This window comes from Bos indicus, chromosome 15, assembly GCF_029378745.1.
Source record: "Bos indicus isolate NIAB-ARS_2022 breed Sahiwal x Tharparkar chromosome 15, NIAB-ARS_B.indTharparkar_mat_pri_1.0, whole genome shotgun sequence".
NCBI lineage: Eukaryota > Metazoa > Chordata > Mammalia > Artiodactyla > Bovidae > Bos > Bos indicus.
The window spans coordinates 36,434,953-36,452,060 of record NC_091774.1 but is presented as its reverse complement, the minus strand read 5'-3'; the positions used below and the strand labels follow the sequence as shown (position 1 = coordinate 36,452,060).

At 36.9% G+C, this 17,108-nt stretch overlaps 1 protein-coding gene across 16 annotated transcripts in view; it reads right to left on the bottom strand.

Moving 5' to 3' along the window:
- Nucleotides 1-17,108, bottom strand: part of SOX6 (SRY-box transcription factor 6) — a 720,388-nt gene that overhangs the window by 491,828 nt on the left and 211,452 nt on the right. For 3 of the 16 annotated variants that reach the window (XM_070803615.1, XM_070803614.1, XM_070803616.1), the window contains exon 3: nt 16,244-16,316. The exons of 12 other annotated variants lie outside the window; for them this stretch is intronic. Coding sequence is in view for 1 of the 4 variants with exons in the window: in XM_019974601.2 (XP_019830160.2) it covers nt 19-44 (26 nt within the window). In the remaining 3 variants the exon portion in view is untranslated. Of the gene's footprint in view, nt 1-18; nt 2,610-16,243; nt 16,317-17,108 lie in introns of those variants that run through there. One more of the 16 variants, XM_019974601.2, reaches the window with a different exon arrangement.

Below are 17,108 nucleotides of genomic sequence, written 5' to 3'. Positions count from 1 at the left end.
AGTTTCAAAACTACAAACCTCTGTCTCAGAAGCCTCACTTCCATCCAGAGAAGCAGCTAAGTCTGAGGAAATATCTAGTGGATGCTGGACCCAGAATTTTCTTCACTACCTGTCAGAAAGCATAAATGTTCCACTTCACAGAATATCAGCATACAGTATATCAGAGTCCTTCAGCACAGCAGACACAGCCACAATAGCAGTGCTTTAAAAAAAAAAAAATGTCCTGAAGCCAGACCCTTTAGCACTCATATCCCTATTATTTTTCTAATTTCTCTGACTGTGAAAAAGGAAAGCAAAGAAAATCTTTGCTCTCACAGGGCTATATGACAGAGTATGTCCTAGGATATGATTAAGAAACTAATTTTAAATTCTACAAATTCTCTATTTCTGGCCGTATGAAGCAAAAAATCAATGAAGTATTCGTGGTGGCTACATAAATTTCCCATAGTTAATATGGCAGGGGCCTTACACATAGTTCTAGGGAGATACCTAGACCCAGTTACCAGTCTTTCCACGCAGAAACACTTGTCCATTAGGAGAAGGAGTGATTACTGGGCAGAATTCCTAACCCCTGTGGCAAAGGAGATACTATCCTATATAGTATCACTCAACAATTATCCCTGTGAGCAATTAAAATAACCAGTGAAATGGGTCTCCAAAAGGAGCCTTCAGCCATTCCTTCAATCGAGCCAGCACTGACAATGAGTGCTGCCGACGCTGGCGCTAACACCTAAAGAACAAGAAAAGAAAGGCCCGCAGAGCTCAATCTTGGATCCAAAGATATTAAAAAGGAAACTAAATGACATGGAGAAAACTAGCCTAAGAATTACACAATTAATGAAGAACAGAAAAAAAAAAATAGCATAATAAAATGCCCTTTAATCCCCTTTTGTTTTTCCACATTCCTGTACAACTCATTTCAGTAATAATTTTGTTTAAAAGTGATGCCCTCAATTATCATTTGTCTTTATAAACAAGGATGATACCTGGCAAGAATGCAGTTTGCACTGGTTTTCTAATGTTTTGATCAACCAAATCTTCTCACCTGGTCTTCAGCAAGTATTAATCATTATAGCAGTGATCCAAGGCCATGGAACAGAGCAAAGCTAATAGGGTCCATATAAGAATCAAGACAAGCATTGTGCCCTCATTAACACTGGGTTCTAAATAAACAATAGGCCCAAGTTCAGAGAGCTGTACTAATTCTTCTCAATAGAAGCAGCTTGAGTTTAACTCAAAAGTTCCTTTTAAAGTCTCTTTGTTTTGACAGAAAGGCAAAAAGAAAAAAACAAAAGCAACTCAATATCAGAAAAGGAAAGAGCCCTAGAAAACAAGGATGAAAAAGGAAAGCTTGAACTCCTTAAGAACATAATCTTTGAATATCTAGTACCTGGTATACAGTAAGTGCTCAAAAGCTCTCTGTTTAATTAAATTGTGATACATTTAGAAGAATAGATAAGGACAGAAGAAAGTAAGCACCTCTTTTGTAAGAAACTGCATCAGTAGTCATACCAGATATTCAGAAAGCCCAAACTTGGGAGTTTTTAACATTTGTGTTGAATTGTTTTCATAGGATAAAATGAGATGAAACCTAGATCGAATTATATGTGGAGCCACACCTAACTTTTCAGACTTTTTTACAGAGATAAAAATCTGACTAAAATTAACTCCAAGGAGAAACTTGGAGGAAGAAAGATGTCATAAACAGCTTAATGCAACCAATGGGCTAATTGTGGGGCCTGAAAGAGAAGCTCTATCACTTTGCCTATTAAAGGGCACTAAGAATCAGCCCTGGGATTTCTTTGGAAGGAATGATGCTAAAGCTGAAACTCCAGTACTTTGGCCACCTCATGCAAAGAGTTGACTCATTGGAAAAGACTCTGATGCTGGGAGGGATTGGGGGCAAGAGGAGAAGGGGACGACAGAGGATGAGATGGCTGGATGGCATCACCGACTCGATGGACGTGAGTTTGAGTGAACTGTGGGAGTTGGTGATGGACAGGGAGGCCTGGCATGCTGCAATTCATGGGGTCGCAGAGTCAGACACGACTGAGCGACTGAACTGAACTGAACTGAAGGACATAAATAGACTAAGTGGAATGTATTTAAATTTCAGTCATGTTCAGTTCCACCTTTGGTTTGGGAGACTTTTTCAATGTTCAGGTAAGCATTCTCTGATAATATATTCCCTAATCAATGTCATCAACCTGCTCTCCTCTTATCCCATTGATCACCCCACAGGTCTGCCAAAAATATTCAGAGATAAACACCAAAGTAAATGCACTGCTATGACACAGACTATACAGGCAACTTCCATGCTTCATCAACGTTTTCTCTATCCCCAAATTCCCCCACAAATTCACAACCCTCTCCACCAAAAAGCAGCTATCTTAGGTTGATGTTTCAAAATATTTTAAGGATAAAATATTTTTCCTCCTACTTAGAGTTTAAACTTAAATGTCTCTAGTAGAGGTAATACTATGAGTTCTTTTCACACTAAGATGTATATGACTTCCAACTCATTTTATAAAGTCAGGATATCCTTGATTCCAAAATGAAGACATTATAAAAAGGGAAAATTAAAAATATCTCATTTATGAACACAAATGCAAAAATCTATTAAATAATAACTAATCTTATAGTATAAATGAAAATCTTTCAAGAATAAATATGTTTTAATCCTAATAATCCTAGATGGTGCAGAAAATCTGCCAAGAATACATGTTCACAGATTAAAGAAGAAAAATTCTATTGAGCGACTGAACAACAATGTGAAACCATACTTTTTTCTATTGTTTTAATATAAATGTGATTTTTAAATTTAACCAAATAATAACAACAATGAAAGTGTATTGGGCTTCCCTAGTGGCTCAGACAGTAAAGCGTCTGTCTGCAATGCAGGAGACCCAGGTTCGATCCCTGGGTTGGGAAGATCCCCTGGAGAAGGAAATGGCAGCCCACTCCAGTATTCTTACCTGGAAAATCTCATGGATTGCAGAGCCTGGTAGGCTACCATCCATGGGGTTGCAAAGAGTTGGACACGACTGAGCGACTTTGCTCACTCACTCACATGTGACCACTACAGTATACTATCCTGTGAGTAGGTTTGGGTAGGGGAAATAAATAGACAGTGAGTGACAAAAGAGAGCAAGATCACCACATAGAAAGGTTATAGTAAGACGAAAGGAATGGATACTAGAAACAGGCTTTTCCCAGAAATTTTATTCATTTTAAATTTTATTTAATGTGGGCTGCAAAGATGGAGGTCATTAGAGGAAAAGAGAAATCCTTCAGAATGATAGATAATAAAACTTCAAAATCCACTACCTCAGAAATCCACTCATGCAACCAAGTGTGCCTGCCATACCAAACGTGCTATTGTCTGCAAGAACTCTTAAAGGTTAAGACTTCACAACATTGACTTGTTCTCAAAATAGTTCTAATGAAGACCTTACTCTTGTGAACTAGTTAGCACCTTAACTTCTGAACATGATAATTTCCTAATGAGAATATCAATACCCAAGAGACTAAGAGCTGAGGCCTTTTAATCTGAGGAACACATGTGCAATCTATAAGAATTAGAGAGAAATCAGTGCCAACTCTGACCTTGGCACTTAAGGTTTGCCAAGTAAAAAGACCAAATTGATTGCAATTATGAATCCTTAAATGGCAGGAAGGAGAGAAAGAAGACAAAGAATCTTATTTTAATGTTTCTTTTTAAATTTTTCTAAGCAACAATGTCATACCATAAAATGGTCCAGCATGTTTTTAAGAGAGATGGTCAAATATCAACCTACTCTTTACATAGATATTTCAAACAATGTGAAAGACAAATAAAATGGAAACCTTCTAAAAGGTTATGTATTAAATATAAATTTAAAACACTACCCATTTAAATGCAATTTACCAAAGTCAAGTAGAATTTGTAAAACTGTATTTGGAGAGTAAAGTTTCTTTCAAATTTAGATTATTTTTTTCTACGAAAACAGTAAAACTTGTACTGTGATATCCATCTCTGTTTTGTAATTTCCAAACTGGTGAGAAGATCTCTAACTTGAAGTGAATCCATTAAAGTTTATCTTAAGTAGAATTATATATTAATGAATAAGAATAACATATGAAAATGTACCAAACAGAGGATATTTCTTCAGAGCATAGGTAAATAAAGTACTTTCTCCATTTCCTGCCCAAGTTGTGAATCTAACTGCAATAGACAAGTTAATAAAAATTTCAACTACTTTTATTTAGAAAAAAGGAAAATTGCTTTTTTAACCTATAAAAAAATTCATAAACTTGTTCTATTTTCAAAACAAAATAAACTTAAAATCTGGAACTTATCAAGCTATATCACTTCACTTGCACTTTCTTTTTTGGCTATACTAAAATTACTATAGTAGAAACTATTCTTATTTAAACTGTAATGACTTTCATCATATCCCCCATACTCATTCACACTCATGGAATAAATAAATTACACATTGAGATGAGTCAATTGGTATAAAAATATTTCACCAAATCACATGTATACATCCACCTTATGAGTCGTGCGTCAGTTGTGCAATTCTGATTGCGTGTTAGAACACTTGTAGTTTTAAGTGATAAAAACCCAACTCAAAGTAGTTATATCAAAAAATAATTTATTGAATCAACATAACTGAAAGTCTTGGCTTCTGACACAGTGGATCCTGTGCTAAAGTGATGTAATTAGGAGTTGGTCTCTCCTCTTCTCTCAGGCAGGTTCTCCTGCTTCAAGGGCAAACATGGCTAGCAGAAATTCCAGGTTAACAATCACAGTAAAATGACTATGGTCTTTTCCCAGTAATACCAGAAAAGATCCCAGATTAAGTCCCATTGGCGTGGCTTGGATGACATGCTTATTTCTGAACAAATCGTGTGGCCATGAATATGAAATGCCCACTCCCCATGACTTGGGAAGGTAAATAGCATTACCTCAATCACATTTACTAAAAATGAAAGAAAGTTGTTCCCCAAAAGAAAATAAGTGTGCTTTTTCCAGGGAAAATGCTAGACAGGGAATATAGTAAATAACCTGTTAGTTATGAGTTTCTTTTTCCAATAATTATTACAGTGAGGTAACTTCAGAGGGGGAAAAAACAACTGCAAGCTCTTCAGGCAATAGTAGTTGCAAAGATTTCTTTGAGTTGCTTTTAGCAGTCCCAAAGATGAACAAAAATTATGACACTAGCCATTCTTAACACAAATGAGAACAAAAAATTTTTCTTTTGATAATTTTAGTTCCATTCCCTTACTTCAGAGGGAGCTATCCCAAAGTACTCTTTCAATCCTTAGCATTGTTAGGTTTAAATTCTTAGAATACTTGCAAAGATTTATAGAGGCCTATCTTCAGCTACTGTTTCTAGAAATTTCATTCATGGGTCCCTGAGAACTACAAACACTGCTTTGGAGCCCAGGTATAAACATATTTCTTTATGAGGTCAAGCAAACCAACAACTTTATTTTGAATGTAGCTCCCATATAACTTAACTCATTCATCTTAATTTTTATTTGAAAATATGTCTACATTTTTAAATGCATACGCCACAAAAGAATAATATATTAAACATAAAGAGCAATATGCATAGGGACCTGGAATGTTAGGTCCATGAATCAAGGCAAATTGAAAGTGCTCAAACAGGAGATGGCAAGAGTGAACGTCAACAATCGAGGATTCAGCGAACTAAAATGGACTGGAATGGGTGAATTTAACTCAGATGACCATTATATCTACTACTGGGGGCAGGAATCCCTTAGAAGAAATGGAGTAGCCATCATGGTCAACAAAAGAGTCCAAAATGCAGTACTTGGATGCAATCTCAAAAACAACAGAATGATCTCTGTTTATTTCCAAGACAAACCATTCAATATCACAATAATCCAAGTCTATGCCCCAACCAGTAATGCTGAAAAACTGAAGTTGAAAGGTTCTACGAAGATCTACAAGACCTTTTAGAACTAACACCCAAAAAAGATGTCCTTTTCATTATAGGGAAATGGAATGCAAAAGTAGGAAGTCAAGAAACACCTGGAGTAACAGGGAAACTTGGCCTTGGAGGATGGAATGAAGCAGGGCAAAGGCTAATAGAGTTTTGCCAAGAGAACGCACTGGTCATAGCAAACACCCTCTTCCAACAACACAAGAAAGACTCTACACATGGACATCACCAGATGGTCAACACTGAAATCACACTGATTATATTCTTTGTGGCCAAAGATGGAAAAGCTCTATACAGTCAGCAAAAACAAGACCGGGAGCTGACTGTGGCTCAGATCATGAACTCCTTATTGCCAAATTCAGACTGAAATTGAAGAAAGTAGGGAAAACCACTAGACCATTCAGGTATGACCTAAATCAAATCCCTTATGATTATACAGTGGAAGTGAGGGATTTAAGGGACTAGATCTGATAGATAGAGTGCCTATGAACTATGGACAGAGGTTCGTGACATTGTACAGGAGACAGGGATCAAGACCATCCCCCTGGAAAAGAAATGCAAAGAAAGCAAAATGGCTGTCTGAAGAGGCCTTACAAATAGCTGTGAAAAGAAGAGAAGTGAAAAGCAAAGGAGAAAAGGAAAGATATAAGCATCTGAATGCAGAGTTCCAAAGAATAGCAAAGAGAGATAAGAAAGCCTTCCTCAGCGATCAATGCAAAGAAATAGAGGAACACAATAGAATGGGAAAGACTAGAGATCTCTTCAAGAAAATTAGAGATACCAAGGGAACATTTCATGCAAAGATGGGCTCGATAAAGGACAGAAATGGTATGGACCTAACAGAAGCAGAAGATATTAAGAAGAGGTGGCAAGAACACACAGAACTGTACAAAAAAGATCTTCATGACCAAGATATCACAATGGTGTGATCACTCACTTAGAGCCAGACATCCTGGAATGTGAAGTCAAGTGGACCTTAGAAAGCATCACTACTAACAAAGCTAGTGGAGGTGATGGAATTCCAGTGGAGCTATTTCAATCCTGAAAGATGATGTTGTGAAAGTGTTGCACTCAATATGCCAGCAAATTTGGAAAACTCAGCAGTGGCCACAGGACTGGAAAAGGTCAGTTTTCATTCTAATGCCAAAGAAAGGCAACGCCAAAGAATGCTCAAACTACAGCACAATTGCACTCATCTCACATGCTAGTTAAGTAATGCTCAAAATTCTCCAAGCCAGGCTTCAGCAATATGTGAACCATGAACTTCCAGATGGTCAATCTGGTTTTAGAAAAGGCAGAGGAACCAGAGATCAAATTGCCAACATCCAATGGATCATCGAAAAAGCAAGAGAGTTCCAGAAAAAAAACATCTACTTCTTCTTTATTGACTACGCCAAAACCTTTGACTGTGTGGATCACAATAAACTGTGGAAAATTCTTAAAGAGATGGGAATACCAGACCACCTGACCGGCCTCTTGAGAAATCTGTATGCAGGTTAGGAAGCAATAGTTAGAACTGGACAGGGAACAACAGATTGGTTCCAAATAGGAAAAAGAGTGCGTCAAGGCTGTATATTGTCACCCTGCTTATTTAACTTAAATGCAGAGTACATAATGAGAAACGCTGGGCTGGAAGAAGCACAAGCTGGAATCAAGATTGATGGGAGAAATATCAATAACCTCAGATGTGCAGATGACACCACCCTTATGGCAGAAAGTGAAGAGGAACTAAAAAGCCTCTTGCTGAAAGTAAAAGAGGAGAGTGAGAAAGTTGGCTTAAAGCTCAACATTCAGAAAACAAAGATCATGGAATCTGGTCCCATTACTTCATGTCAAATAGAAGGGGAAACAGTGGAAACACTGTCAGACTTTATTTTTTGGGCTCCAAAATCACTACAGATGGTGATTGCTCCTATGAAATTAAAAGACGTTTACTCCTTGGAAGGAAAGTTATGACCAACCTAGATAGCATATTCAAAAGCAGAGACATTACTTTGCCAAATAAGGTCTGTCTAGTCAAGGCTATGGTTTTTCCTGTGGCCCTATATGGATGTGAGAGTTGGACACTGAAGAAAGCTGGGTGCCAAAGAATTGATGCTTTTGAACTGTGGTGTTGGAGAAGACTCTTGAGAGTCCCTTGGACTGCAAGGAGATCCAACCAGTCCATCCTATAGGAGATCAGCCCTGGGTGTTCTTTGGAAGGAATGATGCTGAAGCTGAAACTCCAATACTTTGGCCACCTCATGGGAAGAGTTGACTCATTGGAAAAGATCCTGATGCTGGAAGGGATTGGGGGCAGGAGGAGAAGGGGATGACAGGATAAGATAGCTGGATGGCATCACCGACTCGATGGACATGAGTTTGGGTAAAATCTGGGAATTGGTGATGGACATGGAGGCCTGGTGTGCTGTGATTCATGGGGTCGCCAAGAGTCGGACACAACTGAGCAACTGAACTGAAACTCTTATTGTTCATTTGTATCTTGAATGTTATCATCAAATACTTTTGTGAAAGAAGGATTTTTACATGAGAAAATGGAAGTTAAGTATAAATGCACATAAAGTCGGGAGAGAATGAAAGGGCAAAGAGTAGCTGAAGCATCAAAGGCAATATTCATTTTATGCATATGTTCAGATCACTGACTGTGAGCAAATTATTGTGCTGGAGATGATACAAAAAAAGAATAACCAAGCACAGTCCCCACTCCAAAGGTGAATAGAAGAAATATGAGCAGTAATGGTGAGGGTGACATGTCAGTTCTTTTCCTGCCCCAACATTACATGCACCAATTTTTTCTCAGGGCCCCCCCACAATAAATAACTTCACATTTTTTAATGTTTTATTCAACTCGTTTGCTAATTCAAGAAATTACTTCTTCTGTAACTCCCAGGATAGCATAGAAGCAGTAAAAGCAATCAACATATATAAGAGAAGCTAAATTTAAGAAAAGCAACACATATTAGGTAATTTATTAAAAGGATTGAGAGTGTGGATTTTTGCAATTTTTAATTAACTCAATAAGTATATAATGAGTGCTTATTGAATAGTAGGTACTATGTAGTCATGTAAGTTATTTAAGATGAATTTGACTTGATATCACTGCCCTCCAAAAACCACTTTTGATTAGAAACTAAGGAGTATCCACAGAAATTACTAAAAAAGACAAATTATAAAAAAGTACAAAAAGAGAAATGCAAAATACTGGGAGTACAAATGAAGTGAAATCAGAGAAGACTATAGGAGTGGGCCTTAAAACATGGAAAGAAATCCTACAAGTAAATATGTTCGTTAGAAGCGTTTTACACAGAGGAAGGATATGAAATATACCAGAAAAATACACACTGCTTCTATACCAATTAGTTCAAAGGCATCCAAAAAAATTTAGATGAATATATCCTATTAATACAAGCTATTTTTAATATCCTACACCTTTTTAATACATAGCATTACTAAAATTAAAAGCTTTTGAAAGTTATAAATAATGCATGCTAGAATACTTTGGCAGTCGTCATGTTCACAATGTAAAAAGAATGAGACTCTTTATATACTATCTGTGTCAGGCATTATATGCCAAAGATATCCAAGATGCATGCTCAATTTTTTATTACTTACATTTCAGCAGATGAGAAATAATATATGAAGTGAGCCTCCCATACCTAATAGAAAGTACATTTTAATGTTTGAGAGGCTGGACTTATACATTAACTTCCTAACTGTTCAGGTAAAATCTTTATCTCTTCACCATAAAAAAAATTAGGCCTTTGTTACTTTGTGGCCAGCAAATAAAATATATACCATTTATGCAAATATGTCATTCCTTTTTTGTATTTAACACAAAAATAACACAGGCAGAATAAGCTATCGATCATAAAGGACATCAGCAAACCTCAAGATTATGTCAGTATAAATGGTATGCTGCTAAGCTGCTAAGTCACTTCAGTTGTGTCCAACTCTGTGCGACCCCATGGACGGCAGCCCATCAGGCTCCCCCGTCCCTGGGATTCTCCAGGCAAGAACACTGGAGTGGGTTGCCATTTCCTTCTCCAATGCAGGAAAGTGAAAAGTGAAAGTGAAGTCGCTCAGTCGTGTCCGACCCTCAGCGACCCCATAGACTGCACCCTTCCAGGCTCCTACATCCATGGGATTTTCCAGGCAAGAGTACTGGAGTGGGGTGCCATTGCCTTCTCCTATAAATGGTATGGCATTGGGCAAAATAACAGTAAAAAGAACCTAGGAAAAAATAATGTCTCCTGACGCTGGGTTAAAAGAGTAAAGCCTTGAGGAAGGCTAATGGAGTTTGGGGATAGTACCTTGATTTTAAACAAAGCATTAAATTCAGCACATGTGACTTCCCAAGAGATTTTTTTCCCAATATGTTGCTATTTAAAGAACACATACTCATTCCACTAGCCTACCTCTCCTTGCAGTGAACATGATCACAAGGTTTTCTCCATAAGTTGTTAGCAGGACAGTTGGTTAAAGGAGAGCTGGAGACACTGTCACGTATAATGTAGCCAGTTTGAAAAACCCATCTTCACATTTAGAAACAAGCGCAGAATATGGAATTCATAATAAGACTTAATAGAAAGAAAATGCATGCCCAGAAAAAGAGAACCTCCTACCAAGCTTCCTGTAGACCGACATGTCAACTTTTCCTTATGGTCAGCCTCATGCTTCTAGCATTATTCCTTAGCAAAGGAAGTAGAAAACTTCATATAGTTACAGGATTTTTCCAAGATACCTTCTAATTTCTCTAGTACTATAAAATTATTTATTCAGAAACCTAGTCAGTTTTCCAAGTATGACATTTTAAAAGATCTCAGTGCCTTCCAAAATATCAAATTTGGAAACCAGGATGTCACATGACAATCCTTGGAAACAACTGATGGCTAACTTGTATCAGCTAGAGAAGTAAAACCATGTCCAAAACCTTTTAAAATAGGGCCTCCTCATTTCAACATGTTACCAGTTAAACCCAGAATTTGAGCTTCAAGTGTCCACAACACTAAATCATTCCCAACTACATGTTTCAAGAAATTTACACCCTCTTCTCACATCAAAATCTCTACTTTCTCACTGATCTACTCAATTACTCATCCCTCAAATATTTACTGGATGCTTACTATTTATCTGCCAAGTACTGTAAGTGACAAGAAACCAGAAGGCTAAAGGGGCTATAGAATTTGTGGCAGAGCAGTGGGGTCCCATGGAGCCACTAACCAAATACTCTAAATCTGAGCTAGTAACTGGATGGGTAGAGTAGCAGACACAGAGACAAATACGTTATAAAAACAAGGTCTTCTACCTCCCTGAACCACCAAATGAAGGGTCAGAACTGCTTATGTGAATCTGATGACCCATATTTGTGCTCTTGATATTGGACCAATTCACCTACTTTAAAGAAGCAAGACTTGCTGGGAAAACTGAAGTATTGTTCTGCTTGAAGAGAGGAAGTGAGCTGCTTTTGATGAGAAGGAACTACACAATAAGATGTAGAACTGAAAAATTCAAATACGCTTTAAAAAAAAATCTACAGATTGGCCCCTTGAAGCCAACAACGATTATCAAATTGATGAGAAAGCTAATGGCAAAATATTTACTTTGGATTCCATCCAGATCGTAACTGCAATGCCTATGAGCCCATCCACACTCCTGGCCCATCCCATCAACCAGTGGCATATAGCATTTCCTATCTGAAAGACCACACACCAGGCTAGAATGTAACTTAATTCAGCAAAAATACACAACTACTATGGGGTTGCTGCTGCTGCTGCTAAGTCACTTCAGTCGTGTCTGACTCTACATGACCCCACAGACGGCAGCCCACCAGGCTCCCCTGTCCCCGGGATTCTCCAGGCAAGAACATAGAGTGGGTTGCCATTTCCTTCTCCAATGAGTGAAAGTGAAAAGTAAAAGTGAAGTCACCCAGTCGTGTCCGACTCCTAGCGACCCCATGGACCACAGCCCACCAGGCTCCTCCATCCATGGGATTTCCCAGGCAAGAGTACTGGAGTGGGGTGCCATGGTTAGTAAGTGGTAAAGAGGTCAGGAAGATCCTTGGCAGGCATTTACAGTCCCCAGCCAGTTCAGGCTTCTGCCTAACAGATGATGCCACAGTTTGGAGGATTTAAAAGGATTCTCTTCTCCAAGAGGACTAAAGTCTACACTAAAAATAAAGAAAGATGGAATAGGATAAGAACCAGAATACAGTAGAGGGAAGCAGGAAGAGAAAAATACTTTACTACAAATTTCCAACAACTTAATTTGGAGGGAAAAAAATTCTATTTTAGAATACACTTCTAATTCTCATACTTGAATATATTCTTATTTTTAAAAAGCTAAATGCCCCAACCACTTTGATAAGATAGATATTAGTATACCCACGAAGTACAATGCCCTAAACTTATGCAGATACTAGTACAAAGAAGTTGCCCACAATTTGAATGCTTCCAATTTTTTAATTCAAAGTGATCTCCATTTTAAACTCTCTTGGTTTTATAAGTTTTAAGTACTTTGCCCATTATAAATTATTTCTCTTAAGTTTATTCTGTAACAAGCTTTCACTCAATGGGTAAATCATTTTGAAATGTTATCCAAACAAACTGAAACTCCTGATGTCAGAGCTTTAAAACTCATGATGAAAATATGAAAGAAAAATGTGCATTTCCTGGGATATTCATCCAGTCGGTCCTTGTATATCCATCTATGCTTATGAATGCCGAGAATCTTTCATTTTATGGGACTGTCAATGACATCTAAAAATGTATCCACCCACTTATACCATCACATCCCAGTAAAGCTATTAAAATTGATGCCCAGAAGATAGGGATCATGTCAAAGAACAAAGAGATTTGATCTCAAATACTATGTAAGTAGAAAGTATTTCTCTACCTCCTTCAAATCAAAATCCATAAAATAATTCTAAACAAGTGATGTAGTAGTTATCATTAATTTATTTTCCTCTGCTTTGTAACACAACAAGAAGCCAAAATAGCCTGCAATCCAAATGCACTGTGAGAGAAGACTGGAGAATTTAAGATCAAGAATTATGATCTTGAGAACCTGGCACCACAAGGTAACTCAAAACAAATACCATCGAATGCTTCTACCGTCAAGGCAGAATGTAACAATCAGTGTTAAGAAAAGTGCATCAGGAAAAAGAGAAAGGAAAAGAAGTGACAAATGTCTACCCTGAAGCTGGCTTGAATCTGGCAGGCTTCCTCACATGTTCCTAATGGCATTCAATGGGCCAGATATCCTTGGCTCTCTCTCATCTATTATTTTAGGATTAAAAAAAGCAATGGTAGACAAAAAGTGTACACTGTGGGTTAAGGAAGAAGGGGACTTGGACGCCAGGCTTCAAAGAGTTAAGCACAAGCACCTTTAACTAATATGGAAAATTAAACAGAAATTTTTTACAAGCTGGCACCCACTTACATAATGAGATGCATTGTCAGTCCTCACTAAGTGAAATATTTGTGTTGCCATGCAGCTAAACAAATGCCTTTTTTCACTTTCACTGAAGGCAGCCTCCCACTTGTATTTCTCTGAACCGCAGAGGCAGGCCTCACTGGGTAACATGTGTAGCCTGGGCAGCATGTTTCCTGCTGCCCCACAAAAGAAGTATTTATATTAACATTCCAGATACATGGGGAATTATAGAAACTCCACACATTAAAGCCAATGTAAAATTTCTGCTACTTTAATATCTTCACTTTTGAATCAATGCAACTTGGCACAGAATGAAATAATACAGTAGCATTAAAATCACTAAACATTCAAGAATGTGACAACATTTTTTTCACGTCATTTGCACATTACTATTCATAAGCTATGGCAATTTCCTATATAAAATATGATGAATTCACAAGTACGATTATCAAATTTATGGTGTGTGCTTACTACACCACACATTACGGTTTTGTAGCTTATTTGCCCTGAAGTAACAAAGATTTGCATAGAGTTTAGATGAGTATGGTCTATACAAACTATAGTTAAAATATTATTACAGTTATATGCTTTTCTATATAAACCAGTAAAAAAATCATATTTCATTCTTCTTTAGGGCAGTATTTTATTACAATTAAATGAAAAGCTTATCTCTGCTATTTCTCTGAAAACAAAGTCAAGACCAAAAGAGACAGTTCAAGAATTAGACCTGAAAACCATAGTGAGAAATTTTAAAAATAGAAAATTGTCAAGCCTAATTAAAGCCTAAAGCCTAACTAACTCAAAGCCTAACTAAATACCTTGCTTTATCTCTAGAATAAGAGTATTGTTCCTCTGAAAAGCAAATAAAAATAAAAAGCCTTCCCAAGCACCTAACATAATGATGATGAAAAAACAATAGCTGAATTTTTCTTGTTATTAAACTGCTGTTTAAAGTAACCTGGAAAAAAAAAGTAACCTGGAATTTTAAATCCCATTTCCAGATGCCCTTCCCATACTTACCATCAGTACCATAGTAATAGTTGATCTTAGCTGCCTAATTCAACATAGGATTCCCCCAAATTTTTTAAGTGGTTTTCACATAGTTCAAAGGCAGAGCATATTCCCAAGAGATATTCTCTTTGGATCTGAGACGCATTCTTACATTACAGAAAAAAAATAACGTTATGGATTTCTAATATTTTTCTGAGATTTCTCAAGGTGAATCAGACTCAAGTGAAATTCTCTGTCTTTAAACATGACTTGGGAAATAACATTCTTTCTTGAAAAATTGACAGTTGTCACAAAGGCAGTTGTTCTCTTCTTACTCTGACATTTTAGGCTCTTGCTCTAGTGAAAAGTTAAACCATGTTGTTGTTGGCTGAAAAAAAAAAAAGGCAAGACAAAAGAATTTTGGATGGAAGGAAGGAAGGGAAGGAAAAATAAGAAATTAATTCTTTCATCCCAGGGTGAATATAAATTGAGGAAAAGATCAAAAAAGTGACTAAGATTGATGTGCTATAATTATTTACATTTTTAAAGGAAGGCTTTTTTTCCTTCTAGTCTGATTAAGGCCTGCATTTGCTTTCCATGAGTATTTGAGAAAAACTTCATAGACCCTTTCAACTTGAGACAACAGCAACAAGCTGCATTTTCCAAAGGGAACTCTAAAATTAAGTGAAAAATGTGTATTTCTTTCCATTATCATAAAATTTCAACACTGAAGTTGACATCTAAAGATGAATTGTTTCTGTGGCAAAGGGGTATGTTCAAAACAGCTTCCCAAATATATGCAAGTGCATCTTGGCAGAACGCTGTCTAGTCTAGTAGTGTTAACCTCCTCTAGAGAAAGACAGCTGGGGAAGGAGGCAATTAAAAGCAAGATTGTGATTCTAGAAGATTCCTCATAAACTAGTTTTGTTTGTTTGTTTGTTTTTTTCTCTTCAGTGATAGGACTCCCTGTATTAAGGTATCTATGTTGGGTGAAAAATTAATTTTTGTATTGCATTTTTTAACTTCTCCAGAACATGAGAAAAAGTCCATTGCTTATTAAGAGTCCTTTGGGTCAATTACTGTTCAGAAGACTGCATTGTATGGCTTATCCAGTACCTATATCACAGTTATTTATCAAAGGTGTCTATAAAAGAGAGAGACAAAACAGACCAAGGACAGTGTGTCTTTCAAGCTCAAAAGCACTTAGCAGATTCCTGAGCCTCCAAGGCCTAACAGATTTAACCAAGACTTTTCACACAATCAGGTAAAGAGGGTCAGGCTAGTCAGCAGATGTCCTATTCAGATAACAAAGAGAATATTTTAGTGACAATGTGAGAAAAAAAAAAAAAAAAACAGAAAATGGACACAAACCCATTGAACCATGTCTCCCTTTTTGCTTTGCAGAACTCAACCTCAAGTCTAACAAGGACATTATCTATATTCTTGAGCAAATATGAAGACAAATGTACATACTCAGCAACAACTACACCAAAATAAAATACTTCGAGGAATTTAGCATTTCATTTTTAAGATAACATATCTGAACTCTCCATAAAGATTTAAGAAAAACACAATGACTATATGTTGATATTTAGTCTCATAGAAAGAAAAAAAGGATACAGAAAGACTTTTGCAGTATCACTGGACAGTTTATCCTGGACTTCATTTCTAACTTATTAATGTATAATCTAGCAAGTCTAATTTAATTACACAAGATATAGAGAATGTACAAACAAGCGATAGTTATTGAAGAACTTCTTTGTAGGGCAGCAAGAGAGATGCAGACATAGAGAACAGACTTGTGCACACAGAGGGGGAAAGAGAGGGTGGAAAGAATTGAGAGAGTAGCACTGAAACATATACCTTACCATGTGTAAAACAGATAGCCGGTGGGTATTTGCTGTGTGACTCAGGAAGCTCAAACCAATGCTCTGTGACAACCTAGATGGGTGGGATGGGGTGGGAGATAGGAGGGAGGTTCAAGATGGACGGAACATATGGATACCTATGGTTGATCCATATTTATGCATGGCAGAAACCAACACAACATTGTAAAGCAATTATCCTCCAATTAAAAATAAATAAAAAATTTTAAATGAAATAGTTATTAATATTCTAGGCTGTTCAATTTCATATCCCTGAAGAGGTCAACTTATTGTCATGTCAACAAAGCTAACTTCAGCATTTGGTAAAGTCACTTTAGTTCCTATACATGATCCTTCATAATACCCACTTTCTCAATTAAATATCTTAGAAAGTCATAATAATGATGAGGAGCACCCCGTTATACTAAAGAAACAAAGCTGGAGTGTGGTTTTGACCTGTAATCAGAGGGGAAATGACTGTTATTATTCTTTTCAGAGGTCAAGTTTAAAAAAAAACAAAACAGTTTTCAGTTATCTTAGGTCACATTTCAACTAAAAAAAGAAAAAAAAATGTGAATAAGAAACTTTTCAAAGGCACTATTAAGTTATTGGAGTGAAAGCACTGTAGGAATTAGTTAGGACCAGTTTAGACATTACCCAGCTTACTTTCCAACCATCTGCATCAAATATGCTTCATTAAAACAGAACCATATGGAAAATAAGCTAGCAATTAACAGAGCTTCTGCACGTGCCTCTAATACAGTAGATTTCAAACTTTTACTGAAACTGACTAAACTGCTTTCATGTTGCTGCCATGGAGGAGTTGGCAACAGTCCCTACACTTGCCTCATCCTCCACGCCAGGTCAT